We start from the raw sequence: 19,460 nt of genomic DNA, 5'->3' as shown, positions 1-19,460 counted from the left end.
TTCAAATCTGAGTGTGAGGGAGTCCCTCCCCATCCCCAGCTGGGCAGCACGTCCCCTGGCAAGGAGGGGTCACCCTTCTGCTGGCTGCTGCCCCCCATGGGGGTTCCTCCTGGAGGCATAAGGCCCCTCTACCCAGCCCTCTGGCCTAACTGCTGGAATGAAGATTTGACTTCCAGAACCAACCTCCTGCTTCCCGGGTCTGGGACCCACCCTGCAGCAGGGTTGGTCCCGGAGGGCTCCTTGTCCCAGAGCAGAGCCCATCCCGTCATCCTCACCATTCCTTCCATTCCTCCCTGGCTGGCTTCTCTCTATCCACAAGTCCTTCTCTGGTTTATTCAGTAACTTGGGTTTCCCTTTGCCAACGGCATGTGTGTGCGTGTGCCCTCAGATGTGCATAGGGAGTGTGCACACACATGCATGGATGCACACGTGCCACGTCTGTGTGCAGCAACACTGCTCATGTGTGTGTGCCTGTGGGGAGGATGTGCATGTGGGTCGCGCTGTGTTGCTGGTATTATGTACATGTGTGTGCATGTATGTGCCTCAGTACATACTGTGTACACAGGATATGTGTGTGCTCGCACGTGTGTGTGTGTATGTGTGTGTGTGTTTGTGCGTGTCCGCTTATTTGCTGCACCAGTTCTCTCCATTTCAGGAGCCAGGGCATCTGGTGAACAGGGAACTTGGCATATAGCTAAGCCACAGGATTTTAATTGCATGTGGTTCTGAGCAGCGCCTCAAGCTCTCGGGGTGTCTGTGCCTTCCTGTCGGGTCCTGATTGAACCCCACATCAGTAAGGAATGAATGAACCCTGTGTGTGGCAGATCCACCACACATGCATGGCATTCCCGTTTGTTAGCGGCTCCCGTGCCCTTCCACGAAAGCCTCCCGCACTACCACCTCCCTCAGTCTCGCCACCCAGGCTCATGTCACCCCACGGCACCCCAGGGCACCGCAGGGCGAGTCCAGTGGACACCACGTTAGCAGAGGAAAAGCCACAGGCACAATGCTGGTCATATTCCGTTGCTATCGGTGAACTGCTCTACGGTGAATAATGCTCATCACTTACGCCCGATGTACAAATTAAACTTTATTGTAGGAAAAACACATGACATAGAGGCTGGCACTTTAAGACCCAGGGAGGTTCTACAACCTGAGCTCTGGGGGTAGAGATGGATCCAAGGCTGTAAACAGCGGTGCTGTGATGGAGGTTCAAGTTCAGGGCCAGAGTTTTTCTATCTAGTCTCTAGGGAGGAAATACCCGAGCAGAGCCATGAAGGAAGGGAGTAAGTCGTATGGAATTGACAGACGGGTAGGTGCAAAGGCCCTGAAGTCGGATTGATTGGCTCTGTGGAGCCATGCCCTGGGGCACAGGTTCACATTGCTGTCTCCCCTCCCAGCTCCACCCTGCAGCTGTAATGGCGGCTCCAGCTCCAGCCTGGTGTCTGTCTCTGCTCGTGCTCCTCCTGTCCCTGACCACGGCCCAGGAGCCTCCAGCAGCAAAGGGTGAGGACCCCACCCCTGGACAGAGGTGTGTCCCTGGGGGAGGCCAGGGCACCTCCAGACCTTCTCTGAGGGCATCCAGCAGGAGATGAGAAGAGGAGGGGTGACAGGCCTGGGGTCCAGGCAGCCCCCCCCACCCCTGACCCCCGCGGGCTCTGTTGGCTCTGCGTCCTCCTCCTATCTGCTCATCAGTGGCTCACCTCCCCCGCTGGCACAGGGTGAAGGGCACCTGGCTGCCCTCCACTCATGCCCCACCTTGTCCACAGGCCGTTCCCAGCTCACATGCTTCTACAACTCCAGAGCCAATGTCTCCTGCTCATGGAACCCAGAGAATGGCGTGCAAGCCACCATCTGCCACATCCATGCTCGCTCGGACGTAAGGTGAGCGCCGCCCGGTCACCTGGGACCTGAGAGCCTCCCGGGATTGACCCTCACAGGGTCTGGGCCAAAGTGCCTGTCCTCTTGGTCCCCAGAGCTGGACCAGGTGCTGGTCCATCCCCTACGGTCCCTGGGGGATTCTGGAGATGAGCTGGACAGGGTGTTGGGGGAGCCTGGTTGCAAGGTTGCTAGGCCAAGGCGAGACTCCCCTGGCATTCCCCACCTCTGGCCTTGGGCGTTTTTTGATTTTGTTTTCCCTTTGCTCAAGGCTGGCACTCTACCCACTTTGAGTGACACCTTTCCTTCTGGTTTTGGGTCATTCATTTGGAGATGTAACTCGTGGACTTTGCCGCCTGGCCGATTCTGAATGGCGATCCTCAGGTCGCAGCCTGTGGAGTAGCTAGGAGTACAGGCACGAGCTGCCAGCGCTGGCCTTCCCGAGCTTTTCTCAGTAAAAACTGATTTCAAAAGACCCCTGGGGCAGCTGTGGGAACTGGGCGGGAGAGGCTGGGGGTCTGGGGACAGGAGGGAGTGGCTGAAGAGGAGTCTGACCCCAGGCAGAAGGGGTGAGGAGAAGAGAGGGAGATGGAGGGCCCAGGTGAGTTCTGACTCTATTTCTGGTGGCTGGTGAATCCACAGTCCTCTTAAGACGTCACCCTAAGCCCATGGAGCTTTGGGGGGCTCTGTATTGAGGACCTCGGTCACTCTGGGTACTGGATGCCAGGCTGGGGTGTGGAGGGTGGGGTAGACGTCCTCTGCTCTGATGGCATGGGAGAGGGGCGTCCCCCAGGCCTTGCTGACCGGGGCAGACCGGGGGCTCTGGGCTCCTGGAGCCCTCCGCCCTCCCTAAGGAGCCTCCTTTACTTGGAAAGGCCCTGGAATGTGACCTGCCAGCTGCTTCCAGTGACAATGACTTCCTATGCTTGCAACCTGATCCTTGGAGATCCAGATGTGAGTGGGGCCCCAGGGGAGGGGAGTGGGAAGTCAGGTGGGCGTGGCCTCAGGGCCCCCACAGGTGGACTCAGGCCTGAGCCCCTGCCACCAGGTTGGGCTGCCCCTCCTTCCCTTGGGGACAAGGCGAAACAGCACCTCCTAGTCACAATTTGTGGCCACAATCCCAGCTATGACCCCGGGGTCAGGAATGGTAGAGCTTTAAATGAGCTGGATGAGGGGAGGAGACATTGGTGCCTCAGTTTCCCCTTCTGTGAAGGATGGGCACTCCTGGGGAGGGTTATTGTGAGGGGTGAGCATTCAGGCACCTGACAGTCCTCCTGGACCCTGCACTGCCCCCCACTGGTGGATCTCACCCAGTCCAGCGCTGCTGGCTTCTAACCAGGGAAGGAAGAGTTCAGAGAGGTGGGAGCCCTGTGGAAGTCACACAGCCGGGCGTGGCCACAGGGCTGTGGTGACCGGACTCCTCCCCATGACCCAGGGTGCCTTGTACAGGACCCTGGCTGCTGCATCCTCACGGGGTGTCACCCAGCATTCCAAGACTGTGATGTTGGGGAAGGGACCCCCAGGTCCCCATATTTCAGGCCTTGTCAGCTTTCATAGAATCTCCAGGATCACAGGGTGGGAAGTGGGGGTCACTCAGTGCAGCCTCTGAAAGCAGAGCTCAGTCTACACTGAGCGCCCTGTACAGCCCAAGAGCTCACCTGACTGTATTTTGGGCAACAATTTTACCATAAGAATAATTGTGGGTGCCGGGAGTTTGGCCTAGTGGTTAAAGTGCTTGCCTAGCATGCATGAAGACCCGGGTTCGATTCCTCGGTACCACATATATAGAAAAAAGCTGGAAGTGGTGCTGAGGCTCAAGTGGTAGAGCTCTAGCCTTGAGAAAATCCAAGGACAGTGCTCAGGCCCTGAGCTCAAGCCCAGGACTGGCACAAAAAAAAAAAAAAAAAAAAAAAAAAGAATAATTGTGGAGATGCAATAATCTCCTGGGCGAATCTGGCCGCCAGAGCAGCCTTAAGAAAGTTGAAGCAGGGTCCTGGGGCCCGAAGAGGAAGCAAATTCTGGCCCAGCAGGGAGAGGCTAGGTTCAGATTTCTGCAGGTCTCCTGGCAGGAACAGGAGGCTCCGAGCTCCACTCCTATCCGGGCCTCTGCCCAAGGCCCCTGAGTATCTAGCCATTTCCTTTTAGAAAAAACAGGGTGGGAGGGGAAGGGATGGGGGCGGGGAGCTCTCTTCCTCCCCAGACACCAGCCCCGTCCCCTTTAGAGCAGGGGTGGCAAAATGACTGCAAACCTGCGGGCCCAGTGCAGCTGTCGCCCGTGTGTGTCAGTCAAGTTTTATTGGGATGGCCCTGTCTTGAGGGTCCCACGCTGTCTGTGGCTGCTTCGCAGGACAGTTGTTCACGATAGTTGAGTCGTAGCAGATAAAGTAAAAATGTTAGCCACTACTCACCCTTTGTCAGGCACTGTTCTCTGTCCTGTCCCCTCCTGTCACCCCTGGTCACCGCCCACCCCTCATACTGGCAGTTCCTATCCCTGCCCTTCCTGTCTTGTAGTCCCAGAGGCTGACAGCTGCGGACCGTGTCAACGTCAGCCTGGTGTGCTGGGAAGGGCAGCGCTGGCAGGTGATGGCCACCCAGGACTTCAGACCCTTTGACAATCGTGAGTGAGGAACCTGGGGCTGGCACAGGGCTGGGTGGCACATTCCACTCTCTGGCAACCTGTCCATGCCTCTCCATTCGGCAAGTTCAGGCCTGCTCGCCTCGGTAGCACCCTCCCCTTGTGGCCCTATATTTCTGCCACAAGCCATAGCTGATTCTCCAACCCATGAGCAGGCCTTGTGGCACGCCTCTGAGCCCTTGCACACGCCAGTCCCACAGTCTGGAAGGCTCTTCTCAGCTGGAAGATTCTTACACGTCCTTCAAGGACCAGGGAAGAGTCACCTCTTCTAGGAGGTCCTCAGGGATTTCCCCGGCCCCCTTGTAGATGGTGAATGAAAGTCTGTCCCCATGTCTCTTTTCTGAGCACCAGCACCAGGCCCAGTGAATGTGCTACTCTACTCTGGGGTTGTTGAATGACTGAGTGGCCCTCTGACCTTGGGGCCACTGCTGGGGAACAGGTAGGGTTCCAGTGGCAGCCTTGATGGTGTACTCTGACTGGCGGACCACTGAATTCATCAGAGACTCAGTTTCTCCATCTGTTAAGTGGGGATAGTGGGGTTGCCAGAGCTATTTAAGGGATCTGAGCCAAGACACAAGGGCTGCGTGATAGGTCGTCAATGCTGGTGACCATTTGCTCATTATTGTTATCTGTGGATAATAGATGGTAGACATAATAATGATAATAGAAGGGTGGTAACAAGGGGTTTTATGGAAGCATACAATGCACTGACCATCACATTTAAAATATTGCAGGCTGCACAGGCTGGGCCTTGCCTAGGTTCCAATCCTGGCAACACACACACACACACACACACACACACACACACACACACACACACACACACACACACACATACACACACACACACACACACGGAACAAATAAGTCATAGGAATTAAAACCATAAAAGCAATGCTTTTTCCTATAGCTGCATATTTATGCAGCAATACCCACTGCTGACGAGTCCTGGGTAAGATGGTGTGAGGGGAGGGGACTCATGCAAAATGCTGAGGTTGGTTTGGGTGCAGGGCACAGCCGTCCAGGCCCGCTCATCAAGCAGGTGTGTGAACCTGTGCCCCCTTCTATCCCAGCACATGGACCCCGTAGGTATCTAAGTCCCTGTTGGTGACCCGGGCTAGCAGGGGCACAGGGAAGGAAAGAAGCAGGCATATTTAGTCTGGTGACTGAGAGGCTGGGAGAAGTGAGCAGGTGGGGACCAGAGAGTGGATGGGATGGGGGCCCACATGAGACAGGCCGGGGGTGCAGTCTGGGGGGAGCTGATGCCGGAAGGGACGGGACAAGGCGCCGTCTGTGATCTGGGCACCTGCCGGCTCTCCCTCCTCTCTGCAGTTCGCCTGAAGGCCCCTGATGCCCTCCAGATCAGCCACATGGAGAGCCGCACGTGCAACGTCACCTGGCGTGTCTCTCAGGTCTCACACTACATCCAGCAAGACTTAGAGTTTGAGGTCCGGAAGCGGTCTCCAGCCCACAGCTGGGAGGTGAGTGGCCTCCCCTCCCAAGGTGGGAACTTGTCCCCAGGCTGTGTCCCCTAACATCACAACCAAGTCCCATCAGCCCAAGATGGCAGTGGCAGGGCGGCTAGGTCACTCTGGCCCACCCTGTCCTGCCCGGTTCTGCCCAGCCCGCTACATAGCTCGGCTGCAGTTGGTGGCAGGTTCCAGATGGAATCCAGGGCAGGGTTCATAAAATCATGAGGACTGCTGCTTGCCTGGGAGCTCTATTTACCTACTCACTCTTTTATTTGCTGGATCACTCAGCACCTATTTCCTGAGTACCTGCTGTGTGTTTCTGGCTCTTAAGTAGCTACTACATGCTCCTGAGTCCCTACTATGTGCTCATAAGGACCTACTATGTGCTCCTCAGGAATACCCATTATACGTTTCTGGCTCCTAAGTGCTTACTCTGTGCTTGGAAGTACCTACTATGTGCTGGACACTGGGAAGGGCGTGGAAGAACGGGAGGCTGCCCGGCTTCCTACATACAATCAGGAACTCACACAGGGTCAGACATGCCAACAGGAGATCACATGCCATAGGTCGGTGTAGACCAGAGCCCTGGGCAGACTGAAGGGCTACCTGGCACTCGGATGTTCTGTGGACTTATGGGTGCTGGAGGCTAGCAGGGAGTCACTGCCAGGCCTGGAACGGCCCAGCCAACCGGAAAGCAACCGGGGTCAGCGGGGGAAGGGGCTAGGTAGTCATGGAGATGGACGGTTGAGGGTCCAGTGGGGCACTGCTCAGCCCCCTGTCTGTGCCCCAGGGCAGCTCTGTGCTGAGCCTGAAGCAGAGCCAACAGTGGATGGTCCTGGAGACACTCACCCCAGACACCAAGTATGAGCTTCAAGTGCGGGTCAGGCCCCAGCGGGGAACACACACCATCTGGAGCCCCTGGAGCCAGGCCCTGGCCTTCCGCACAAAACCTGAGCACACTGGTAAGCAGGGGAGGGCTGGGCTGGGGGCTGGGAGCCTTTCATCCACCCTTCCAGCTCACCTGGGGTACCTGAGAGCCAGCAGGGGAGGCAGGGGGGTTTCCACATTCCCCCAGACTCCTGGTCCCCACAGGCCAGGCCTTCTCTACAGGCTTTGGCACCACAGGTCCAGCTGAGGGATGTGAAAGCCTGTCCCCCTTTGTGTCACATGCCTTGTTGAAGCCCCTGGGAGGAGCCAGGCATGGTCAGTGGAGCTCATCTTCAGTGCCATGGCCGGCAGGCTTGCAGAGGATCCCAGCCAGCTCCTGGCACATGTTGTGGGGGCGTCAGGGACCCAGAAGGGCAGGGCTGCAGGGACAGGGCTGGCCAGGACTCATGTCTCATATTCCCTCCTTCCCCTCCACCCCGACCAGCCCTGGCACCCTGGATCAGTGCCATCCTGACCTTTGGCGGCCTTCTGGGTTTCTCCATCTCTGTCTACTTCCTGGCCAACTGCCGGAACCTTGGGCCATGGTGAGCAAATCCTTGCCCCTTCACCCAGCCCCCATTTACCACGCACCCCCTCCTAGGTGGCTCTCTGGGGGTCCTCTGCCAGCCCAAGCACCCGGCCTGGCCCATGAGCCACCCCACAGGTGGACTCGCGTTCTTAGCTCCTCCTGGATCTGCCCGTACTGGGCTAGGTACATCTTTTTTCTTTTGGGAAGCTCTGGGATTTGAACTCAGGTCCTCTAGTTAGCAAGGAGCTCTACCATTTGAGCCACGCCTTGGGGAGGGCTGAGCCGTGAGACTTGCATTCTACTCTGGAGACTCAGGTCCCTGTGGACTCTGCCCTGCTTCTCCCAAGGGGACAGATGGGACCTTGTCACCCACACCGGTCCATCTGCGCCACCTCTGTGCCTTTCCTCCGTGCCAGAGCACTTTTACCTGATGCCGGGTGGGACCAGAGAGGGTGGTCCACCTCTCTAAGGTCACACAGCCTGCATCCAGTGCAGGGGTTCTGAGTGATGCCTCATCCGCCTTTCCCCTCAAGGGGCCAGGCACCCTTCACCTGTTGCGGGCAGTCCCTCAATCTACAGACTGAAAAGCCCCTCCCACCCTCCTTCATGTGTACCTCAGTGAGTGCTCCCCTCGGCGAGTGCTCCACCACTGAGTGCTCCCTCAGAGAGTGCTCCCTCAGTGAATGTCCCCTTAGTGAGTACTCCTTCAGCAAGTGCTCAGTCTACATGTTTATTTTTGTGGGTCATGGGACTTGAACTCAGCCTGGGCGTTGTCCCTGAGTTCTTCAGCTCAAGGCTACCACCCTACCCTTGAGTCACTTCACGTTTTCTAGAGGTAAATTGGAGATGAGTCTCAGGTTCTTTTGTGCCTGGGCTGGCTTTGAACCTTGATCCTCAGATCTCAGCCTCCTGCGTATCTAGGATTACAGGCGTGAGCCACCACACCAGGCTCAGTCTACATTTTTGAACAAAGAAATGGCCCTGGTCAGGCCTATGCCCCCCTCAGGGCCGTGGGGTTAACCCCAGGACACTGCACCCCTTCTTCCCCATCTTGGTTCTCACCCCTGGTCTCTCCCTCTCCCCTGGCCAGGCTGAAGACAGAGTTGAGGAGCCATACCCCAGATCCCTCCAAGTTCTTCTCCCAGCACGAGGATGTCCAGGTAGGAACTGGGGTGGCCAGGGAGGGGCAGCAGGCAGCCTGAGACCTGCCCAGAATGCAGAGATGCTCCGTGACAATGGCTGTTGTGCCCAGTGAGAGGGAGTCACAGCGAGCCGCCTCTGGCTGTGTGGCTGTCCCTGAATGGCTCCTGAGCCACACAGCCTGGGCTTGAATCCAGCTCAGCCACGTCTCCGCTAGGTGGCCTTGGACATGTTATAGAACCTCCATGTCCTCCGTTTTCCTGTCTGTATGATGGGGGGGAGGGGGCATTTCTGCATGTGGTCCTGGGAACGCTGCCCGGAGCAGGGCAAGCACGCGGGGACCTCTCACGGGTCACCGTGGTGTCTTGCGAGGATTCTTGGCAGGCTCCATGCTCAGCACGGCCAGCGCCAAGGCCTTCATCCTTCTGGTCCCAACCTCAATCTCACCCGATGCCCGTGCTCACACCTGTAATCCTAGCTCCCTGGGAGGTTGAAATCTGAGGATCCAGGTTCAAGGCCAGCTGGGGTAGCCTCAGGCAGGCTAGACGTTCTCAGAGGTGGCAGATGCTACACTGCTCCGGCCCCCAGGCCTCCCGCAGGGCCTCAACATTGGGCAGCGCTGCCAACCTGGACACAACGGCCATAGTCCAGCAGGACGCTTATGGAATCATGGGAAAACTGCTCTAAAATGGAGCGTCTGTCGCTTAGGATACCCTTTTATTTAACTTATATTGATTTGTGGTATTTATTGTTGTGTGTGAATTCGGGCTTTATGCTTCTTAGGCAGGTTCTTTATCACTTCAGGCACGTGCCCAGCCTAGTTTGGTTCTAGTTATGTTTTCAGATAGGGTCTCACATTTTTGCATGATCCCCACTTCCCTGTCTATACCTCTGAACCATCTGGGATACCAAGAGCATGTCACCACACCCGGCATGCGGTGGGATCTGTGATATATAAAACTATGAGGACTGGTCGCTGTCATCCTCTCACCTACACCCTCCTGAGCAGATGCAGTGGCATTATGGGTGTGAGCCACCAGACTCAGCCTTTCTGGCTTTTTTGCTGGTAGGTTGGGAGTTAAGAATCTCATGGACTTTGGGCTGGGAGTTTGGCCCAGTGGTAGAGTACTTGCCTAGCACGCATGAAGCCCTGAGTTCGATTTCCTGGTACCACATACATGGCCGGGAGTGTTGCTGTGGCTCAAGTGGCAGGGCAATAGCCTTGAGCAAAAAAAAAAAAAAATGTCCAAAGATGGTGCCCAGGCCCTGAGTTCAAGTCCCATGACTGGCAAAAAAAAAAAATAGAATCTCATGGATTTTCCTTCTTGGGCTGGATCCTCAGATCTCAGCCTCCTGAGTCACTAGGATTACGGGTGAGAATTCTTGGTACCAGGCCTTCAGCTCCATGGTTGTTGTTGCTGTTGTTGTTTGTCTGTTTCCATCACTTTCTTGGCAATGGATGCCAGTGAGAGGGGCTGCAAGGAGACAGCTCCTAGAAGCACTGTGCTAAGCCTGCCCTGGACATGGCAAGCCAGGAGGGCCCATGCTAGTGCCCTGTGGCCACTGGGCACATGCCTGGGCTGGCAGCCAGGAAGGAGGGAGGGAATCTTCCTGGCAGAGACACCTGGGAAAGGGAAGGTGGAGGAGGAGGAGGAGGAGGAGGAGGAGGGGGAGGAGGAGGAGGAGGAGGAGGGAGGAGCTGTGGAGGAAGGAGGACGGCCACAGAGCAATCCACCCTCCCTTCCTTTCTCTGCAGAAATGGCTATCCTCACCTTACCCGGCGTCGTCCTTCAGCCCTGCTGGCCTGGCCCCAGAGATCTCCCCGCTGGAGGTGCTGGACCGGGACGCCAAGGCCACACAGCTGCTGCTCCTGCGGCAAAACAAGGTGTCCTCGCCTTCGCCCAGCAGCCACTCCCAGACCAGCTGCTTCACCAACCAGGGCTACTTCTTCTTCCAACTCCCTGACGCCCTGGAGATCGAGGCATGCCAAGTGTACTTCACCTACGACCCCTGTGTGGAGGCGGAGCCTGAGGAGCCGCCCCCGGGGCCTCCCGGCCTGCCCCTGACCCCCGGGCTCGGGGACGAGCATGCCTACTGCACCTTCCCCCCAGGAGACGACCTGCTCCTCTTCTCCCCCAGTGTCCTGGGCAGCCCAGGCCCTCCACACACTGCCCTTGGGGGCAGCGGGAGCAGCAAAGCGAGGCTGTCTTCCAGCCAGCAGGAGGCGAACCCCCAAGAGGGGGAACCCCAGCCCCCAGGGCCTCCCACCCCAGCAGTCTCCCCACTACCGGCTCTTCAGTCACTCAAAGAGCTGGCGCTGGCTGAGGCTGGGGAGGAGATCCCTGCTTCCAGCCCTGGGGAGGGGACCGGCTCCCCCCACACCAGCCCTCCGGGTCAACACCAGAGCGGGGCCCCTGCCGCTGGCCTCGCCTTGAACACTGATGCCTATCTGTCCCTCCAAGAACTCCAGGCTCAGGACCCTGCTCACCTGGTATAGGTGGGGCTGAGACTGAGGAGGAGGCGGCGCTGCCCTGGGCAGGCTCACTCAGAGCCCCCTCCTGGCCCTCCAGTCAGCCGTCCACTGCCAGACACCACTTGCTGCTCGGGGGGGGTCCATGGGCGTCTGGAGGGGGCAGACCCCTCTTTCTTTCTCTCTAATTACCCAGTCCAATGAAGCTTATAATCCTAGCTACTCAGGAGACTGAGACCTGAGGACTGCAGTCAGAAGCCAGCCTAGGATAGTCTGTAAGACACTCAGCTCCAAGGAACTACCCAAAAGCCAGAATTGGAACTGTGGCTCAAGTGGTAGAGCGCCAACCTTGAGTGGAAAGCTCAGGGACAGCGCCTCGGCTCCTCCTCCTCCCCAGCCCCAGTACTGGTGTGGAAGGGAGGAAGGACACTCCTGGGGTTACAGAGCAAAAGAAACCACCTTCCTGCTCTCATGGATTCATCCCGACCTCAGACTGCTTGGCGCAGCCGTGGACAGCAATTCCAGGCGGAAGAGCTCTGGCGGATCTTCCTTAGAGACATGCTGCAAATAGACCTTAGGTCCAAGCAGCCCCCAGAGTGGCCTGTGATGCTGGGGTTGGCAGTCACTGCATGGCATGCCACCCCTTCTGCCGTGGGGGGCTGTGCTCTGCAATGAGGGCCTCCATAAGAACCGGGGTCTCACTGTTCACTGCTCAGGAACGTGGCACCAGCACCCACCCTGCTCCCTGGGTGAATTAATGAAGTGTTTGGTACCAGCTGGCCTGGGCTTGCCAGTGACCACCGTTTGCACCTGGAGAGCAGGGAAGAGGAACAGCCGTCTAATCCCATGGCTGCTGGGCCTCCACTTCTAGGCCGTGGTCGCAGATGATTGGGAATCTGACCAGCAGCTTCTGAGGAAGCTTGGAACAGAAGTCCTGTCCAATCACAAAGGCAGGCCAGGCCTGATCTAGCCAATCCGATTGTTTCATTATTCTGCAGTTGAGCTGAGGGTCAGAGCAGGGTCCTGGGATGGTGCCCTTGGCAGCGGAGGCTCCTAAGGAAGAGGGAGAAGGTTGAGCTGCACCTGCAGAGAGGCTGGGCAGAAAGTCCCACTGCCAGCAAGGTGAACTCATGTCCAGAATAAATCCCTTTCCTGAGGTTCTATGGGTCCTGGGTCTTTACTGTGGCAAAAGTTCAATTGTAGGTCAGTCTCACCTCCCACCTTATGCCAGACAAGCTATGTGTCCTAGGTCCCAAGGGTGCTTTGAGCTCAGTGTCCACTTCCTTTGCCATTGTCTTGAGGCAGTGCACCAAACCTCTCTGAATTTAGCACTCTTATTCCCAAATTGAAGTAGCATTTGCCTCCTTGACCTTGACGATTACTTGGGAAGATTGCAGTTTTTAAGTCCTTGTTGAATTATCAGCCATCTATTTAATGATCACTGGATACCATCTTGTCCTTTTTTTTTCTCTTCTAAACCAGTTCACCTTTTTGTTTAAATACAAAGAATAATCTTTGTACTGCTTCTGTAAATGGAAAACCGATTTTTAAGTACAAAAAATAAAATAAAATGTTTGTACTGAGATCGTGTGGCTCAGTGGTAGAGAGCTTGCCGAGCGTGCATGAGGCCCCAGCACTGAATGAGAACAAAATAAAATAAAGCAATGTTTCAGAGCACTGCCAGTTAGGAATCTACGGTGTCAGTCTAGAGGAGAGATTGGCAAGTGTTGGGAGTGTCGAACAGAAACTCCCTCCTGAGAGAAAGCAAGAGCGTGGTGACACCTTTTCCACTGACAGGACTCATTTGCTCCTCTTCTGTGACACAGCAGAACATCTGTACCATGCATCCCATGTGTGGGCTTGGAGAATTACCACCCTTGATCATTATTAGCATTCTGCAATACCCATCCATCCATCGGCCATCCTGTCCATCTATCTATCTATCCTGTCTGTCCATTATCCATTCCATCTGTCCATCCATCTATCCACCTATCAATCATCTATGTGTCCATTTATCACCTGTATATTCATCTATTCATCCATCCATCCATCTTCTACATCTATTGTCTTCACCCATCTCTAGTCTGTCTGTCTATCTCTATTTCTATCTATCTACTATCTATCTATCTATCTATCTATCTATCTATCTATCTATCTATCTATCTATCTGTATTTCTGTCTATCTATCTATCTACCATCTCTCTATCTATGAATGATGAACCAGATGCAATTACCTGCATTTGTGGTCGATATTTCTTGCTGTTTGATCAGAGCCTTCCTTTGTGTGGTCCCTTGATATAGCTATGTTTTCGATACTATGCCAGAGGCAAGCCCTAACAGATAAGAGCTGGCATTTGGTGACCTGGCTGGGACACATAATGTCTTAGGTTCCTTACACAAAAAGAGCTCTTCTCTCCTTCCCTGGACTTACTTTCCAGGCAGGGAAAGCGAAGGCTGAGATGATGCATCTGGGAAGGTGAAAGGAGTTCGATGTGCAGGGAGGGAGGCTTCCCTGATACCCCCAACCTAGTCAGAGACCTGAGCTGGGGCTGAGTGCATAGATGGAGCCATGGACCTGCAGCCACTGTGTGATGTCAGGGGCCTCTGGAGAGGGGACAGGAGGGAGCATCTGGCAGGGGTATGAGAGTGACAGAGAAATAGGCCCACCTGGGTCAGATTGCAGGTGAGATAAGCCATGCCAGCTGGGCACCAGGCACCTGGGCCCTGGAGACCCACCAAGTGCACAGCAGGGAGTGGGGGTTGGGGGGTTGGCAGATCTGGGCTCCAAGGAAAGCAAGATACCAGCCCCTCACATTTCCTTTTTTTTTCTTAAAGATTTTTATTAACGTTGATTTCAAATGTCATGTTTAGCAAACAAGTATTCAAGAAGGGATTCTCTATATACAATCACTGGCACATAGATTTTAGAACATAATTAAAATTAGGCTGAGGGTTTGATATCATAGATACATACCAATCTAAATAACATTATGTCTATAGACTATATATTCTGTATATATATATATACATATATATGGCAGTCATTGGCTTGGGCTCAGGGCCTGAGCACTGTTCCTTGGGTTTTTCCTCAAAACTAGAGCTCTACCACTTGAGCCACAGTACCACTTCTGGCTTTTTTCTATGTATGTGGTACCGAGGAATCAAACCCAGGTCTTTGTGCATGCTAGGCAAGCACTCTACCACTAGGCCAAACTCCCGGCCCCCCATCATATATTTTTATGTCTGTGTAGTTATGTTTATATCTCCAAGACCATGTCCATAACCTTGGGACCTTTTTTTTTCCAACTGGAGCTTCAAATCATGGCCTGAACACTGTCCTTGGGCTTTCTTAAGGCTAGAACTCCAGCACTTAGGCCACAGCACCACTTCCCCCTTTTTCTATGTATGTGGTACCGAGGAATCGAACCCGGGTCTTTGTGCATGCTAGGCAAGCACTCTACCTCTAGACCACGCTCCCAGCCTCACATTTCCTTTTGATAAGCTGGATTTGCTCCTTCATCTCCCCCCACCCCATCGCTGTTCCCACTGTGGGTGGCCCAGTTATCTGGAAGCAAACAATCATCCAAATAAAAGGATCAAGAAACACATTTTAATGGTTTAAATTGTTAGTAGGAAGGTGAGATCCAGAATGGTGACAGCTGCATAAGTCAAGTAGTGAGGTGAAGAGTATGTTTCTTTTTGGACACTGTCATCTTTTCCCTCTCTCTCTGTCTCTCCCCCAGCGCCTCCCAACTGTCACCTCCCACAAAGCCATGTCTGGCCATTGTTTGTGGGAGTGGAGAGAAGCGTGTGGGGTGGTGAGCTGACTGTGGTCGGGCTGGGCCAGGGCGAGGGCAGTACTGGTGGGTCAGGAGAGGTGGTTCTGGCCTAGTCCTCCCCCTCTGCCTCCTCCCTGGCCTCACCCCTGCCCCTCAGACCTTCCTTCCTCTGGGCCAAGGTAGGTTTAGAACATGCTAAGCAAATTGTTCTACAACTGAGCAATACCCCAATTTTAAAAAGCAATTACGTTGAGACAGGATCTGACAACCTTGCCCAAGCTACCTTTGAACTTGAGAACTTCCTACTTGAGCCTGGTGAATGGCTGGGATTGAAAGTATGCGCTGCCAGAACCCAGCTTGGGGTGGATCTTGCTAAGGGCCACCAGTGGTGACATCTCCCCTTGCTTAGCCCCAAGTGACACTCTGTTGTGCCCTGGAAAGAGGCTGGACTCCTGTCCTTATTGTCATTGTCCAGGGACCCTGGAAGCTGCTCCTGTGCCTAAGGGGGTCCTGTGGATGGGTTGGGGAGTCAGGCTGGATGGTTTTCCGTGCACTCCTAGGCATGGAGGCCTGGGTTTCTAGAGGGCTCTGGGAACATGGAACAAGCCTGGGACTGCGCGATTCAAGACTTGGGAGTTCGCCCACTATGTTGAGAATGAAAAGGGGGGGGGTAAGGGGGGACATTCTTCACAAAGAAATTCACTCATTGCCTGACTTATATAATTGTGACACCTCTGTAGATCGCCTTGGTAACAATAATAAAACTGGGGGGCGGGAAGAGTCGGAGCGAGGCACTGGTGACTCAGGCCTGGAATCCTGGCTACTCAGGAGGCTGAGATCTGAGAAGCGCAGTTCAAAGCCAGCTGGGCAGGAATGGTCGTGAGAGTCTTATCTCCAACAAACCACTCAGAAAAAGGCAGAAGTGGTGCTGCGGGTCAACTGGTTCTTAACAGTCCCCTCGGCAGTGCAGGGCCCCAAGGGAGCCCCTCTTCTCAGTGTTGCTCAGAGTGGTTGTGTGACTGTCCCAAGGCCACAGACCTAGAACACAGTGAAATAAGGATTTGAACTCGGGATCCATGGCACTCATTAACTTTAAAGCACGATACATCTAATCTCTCCCACAATCTCACTATGACCTAGAGAGATGGGAATGATGGGGTTCTGAGGACAGGACATCCCAAGAGGATGGGGTTGAGTTCCTGGCCCTAGGGAGTTCGGTAGAGGGGGAGGGGCGTCTGTTTAGCTCCAGCTCTTCCTCAGCACCCAGCCAGGGCTAGGGACAGCCCTGGGGCATCCCCTTGGCTGACATTTTCCGACACCCGGTTATGACGTGAGCACACACTTGTGGGCCTTTCCATCACCTGGTTGGGGGCAGGGCTTGCCAAAGCAAGGCAGGAAGCCTGAGCTGTGTGGGGTGCAGACTGTGGGTAGTCAGCCGTCTGATTCCAGGAAGCCAGGGTGCCATGGCGGGGGGGGGGTAAAGCAGCTGGCATAGTGCTTACTAAGGGGCTAATAAGCCACAGTCTGGTAAGTTTGGGAAGCCATTGGTTGAAATGGTTCTTGAACCACCCTGGGGCAGTGTCTCCAGCTCTCAACCTGGAAGCTACAGCTGTGATAACTGTGGGCAATGCCTAAGCTGCCATGCTGCCTCTGTTTCCCCATCCTTAGGGGGAGGACAGCAGGAAAGGCTTAAATACATGTAAAGGACTTAGAAGACTTGGCTGTGGGGACATGGCCCAGGAGCGGCAGGTGTGACAGCTGACTTACGACTGGCTTTTTGTGTGTGCCAGTATTGGGGGGCTTGAACTCAGGGCCTTACATTTTTTTGCTCAAGGCTGGAGCTTTACCACTTGAGTCACACCTCCAGTTCAGGCTTTTTGGTTGTTATTTGGAGATCAGAGCCTCTCCGATGTGTCTTTCTGGGTTGGCTTCCATCCACGATCCTCAGATCCTAGCCTCCTAAGTAGCTAGGATTACAGGTGCCAGCGTCTCGGTGGCTTTTGGGAGGTTCTTTACTGTGTTGGTCACGGTGTTTGGACCAGGGCTGGACTCCAACTTAGGCTTAGCCTCTTGAGCCTTTGTCTCCTCCTCTGTAAGATGGGGTAAGGGATGCAAGGAAGGGCTTCCTCTTCTTTCCAGCTCTGCTCTTGCTAAGCCAGTCTGCTGGGCAGCTTGTGTGGGGAGGGGGAGGAGGGGAGGAAGGGTTTGCTAAGGCTGCTGAGATGGCACCGGCAGGGCTTCAGTTCTGCCTCCCACAGCTGCAGGCTGGAAGTTCAAGGCCAAGGAGTGGGTAGGGGGCCGCGTCCAGGTGTCTAGCAATCGCTGGCTACCTGCAGCTTGCCTTTGCTTGTGAGAGCAGCACTGGTCCTCACCCCCATCTTCTCAGGTGCTCTTCCCGTGTGCGGGAGCCCTGTCTCCCACACCCCGTCCTTATAAGGACACCAGTCGCATTGGCTGAAGGGTCACCCAGCATCCTTCTGCTCTTGAGAGCCCAGCTTTATCACTCACCTTGCATTGCAGCTCTCTGAGCTCTGAGGATAGCATTTGGAACCTATGGTCACTCCCCGGCCAGGCCCTGCCCTCCCTGCAGGCCTGCCACTCCCCCGGGCCAAGCCAATCCTGGCCGGTGGCTGCTGGGGACAGAGGGCGCTGATTGTGCAAGGCTGGCTTTCAGGCTGTCCAGCTGCTGGCCTGCGCACTTCACCACGCCTTCAAAGGGCAGGGAAGTGGGGTCGGAGCGTCTGGGCCCCAGAACACATGGGGCCCCTGCTCTCCCCAAGCTCTTTAATGGAAAGGGTCTGGAAAGTCAGGCCAGGGGTCCCAAGGAAGGGGAGAACTGCTTGGTTTGGGGTGCAGGACATACAGATGATGGGGTGAAGACGCTCCCCCCAGCCCTGGGGGATCCCAGGGCTGGATTTGTACCCGCCTCTTCTAGGACGTGGGAGCAGCTTGGGCCCTGCAATGGATAGGCAGGGATGAAAGCTGAGAGAAGCCTGGATTTCCAGGAGGCAAAGGGCAAGGGCACGAGCAACCCCCACCTCCACAGAGGAGGTGTGAGCAGGTCACTCAGCCAGACCACTGCACACAGGACCACCCCACCCTGCCACACACCATGTACAGGTCACACTGCACACACTCACACTGCACACACCACACTGCATGCCTCACACTGCATATACACCTCACACTGCACACATCTCACTGCATACTTTACACTGCACATACCCCTCACACTGCACACACCTCACACTGCATATTGCACCCTGCACACATACCTCATACGGCATACAAGCCCCCACCCCCAGAATATTGTGCACCCCCTCACTGTTACACACATACGCAATACATGCATGCATAAATCTGTCAATGTCCCCAACATACATTACCTCATCTGCACATGCATACATTCCCACAGCACAGAGTGTACTCACACAACTCACACGGACCCCAAGACCCATGTGCCTACAGTCTCTGGGACTTAGGGTACCCTGTACTTGGGCTGCAGGTCACACACTGGTGGGATGGGAGCCCCTCCCCCTCGGCCTGCGTGCTGGCAGGAAGCCCCAGTGCCCCCCACAGCCGGGCACGCTCACCTCCACCATCTTTCCAGCAGGGTCTCCGAATCCCACTTGTAACTAAATTCTTTAGCAGGCCACTGAAACTACAGATGTGCACGTGGAAGTCATTTAAACCATACATTTCATAACCCACGCCAGCAAAATTCTGTCATGTCCACATTGGAGCCGTGTGAAGCCGATTCTTCCTGGGGCCCCCACAGGTCTGTGCTGCCTTAGGTCAGGTATGCCCTAGGGGCCCCATCCACACAGCTGGACCCTTTAGAATAATTTAGCAATAAGAGAATCCCTAGGGGCTGGGAGTTTGGCCTAGTGGTAGAGTGCTTGCCTAGATGCATGAAGACCTGGGTTCGATTCCTCTGTACCACATACATAGAAAAAAATGGCAGAAGTGGTGCTGAGGCTCAATGGTAGAGTGCTCACCTTGAGAAAGTCCAAGGACAGTGCTCAGGGCCTGAGCTCAAGCCCAGGACTGGCAAAAAAAAAAAAGAATCCCTAAACCGGGAGCGGTGGCTCACACCTATAATCTTGGCTACTCAGGAGGCTGAGATCTGAGGATCACGGTTTAAAACCAGCCCAGGCACTGAAGACTGTGAGACTCTTATCTCCAACTAACCACTAGAAAACAGGAAGTGGCGCTGTGGCTCAGGGGGTAGGGTGCTAGTCTTGAGCTGAAGAGCTCAGGGACAGTGCCCAGGCCCAGAGTTCAAGCCCCATGACCCCCCCCACACAAAAGAATCCCTAAACAGATACCCCACAGCCCTCCTACTTCCTCTCTCTTTGCCCGCTGGCTCCTCTGCTCTCACCTGTGCAGGTCAGCAGACCAACACACACCCCTGCCTTCACCTGCATGGGCCTCTGCACCCGCAATTCTCCACTGCCCCCTCTCCCACTCTTGGGGACCAGGGGCTGTTACCAGGCAGGAGTGTCACCAGGCAACAGTCCCCAGGGGAGAGCTCAGGTCTCCCGCACCTGCCTGCCAGCCGTAGGGTGCCCAGGGGGTGGAGAGGGGCGGGGCAGCCACTGCCTGCCACCTGCCTGTTTACCTGCACCCA

At 55.3% G+C, this 19,460-nt stretch overlaps 1 protein-coding gene across 1 annotated transcript; it reads left to right on the top strand.

The window, feature by feature from the left end:
* The first annotated feature begins 1,418 nt into the window (after positions 1-1,418).
* On the top strand, positions 1,419-11,489 carry Il2rb (interleukin 2 receptor subunit beta). The gene is made up of 9 exons (XM_090357998.1): positions 1,419-1,506; positions 1,770-1,884; positions 2,754-2,832; positions 4,390-4,495; positions 5,846-5,994; positions 6,776-6,947; positions 7,358-7,457; positions 8,532-8,601; positions 10,338-11,489. Exons 1-9 carry the CDS (start codon positions 1,419-1,421, stop codon positions 11,076-11,078), a joined length of 1,620 nt encoding a protein of 539 aa, XP_090214124.1. The 3' UTR covers positions 11,079-11,489.
* Positions 11,490-19,460: the final 7,971 nt, after the last annotated feature.

This window comes from Megascapheus bottae, chromosome 2, assembly GCF_031878675.1.
Source record: "Megascapheus bottae isolate mThoBot1 chromosome 2, mThoBot2.hap1, whole genome shotgun sequence".
NCBI lineage: Eukaryota > Metazoa > Chordata > Mammalia > Rodentia > Geomyidae > Megascapheus > Megascapheus bottae.
The sequence above is the reverse complement of the archived record's forward strand: the minus strand, read 5'-3'. Positions and strand labels throughout refer to the sequence as shown.

Coding starts and splice junctions, on each gene's coding strand:
- Il2rb (XM_090357998.1), top strand. CDS start 1,419: ATGGCGGCTCCAGCTCCAGCCTGGTGTCTGTCTCTGCTCGTGCTCCTC. Junction 5,995..6,775: donor CTCCAGCCCACAGCTGGGAG/GTGAGTGGCCTC, acceptor TCTGTGCCCCAG/GGCAGCTCTGTGCTGAGCCT. Junction 7,458..8,531: donor TGCCGGAACCTTGGGCCATG/GTGAGCAAATCC, acceptor TCCCCTGGCCAG/GCTGAAGACAGAGTTGAGGA.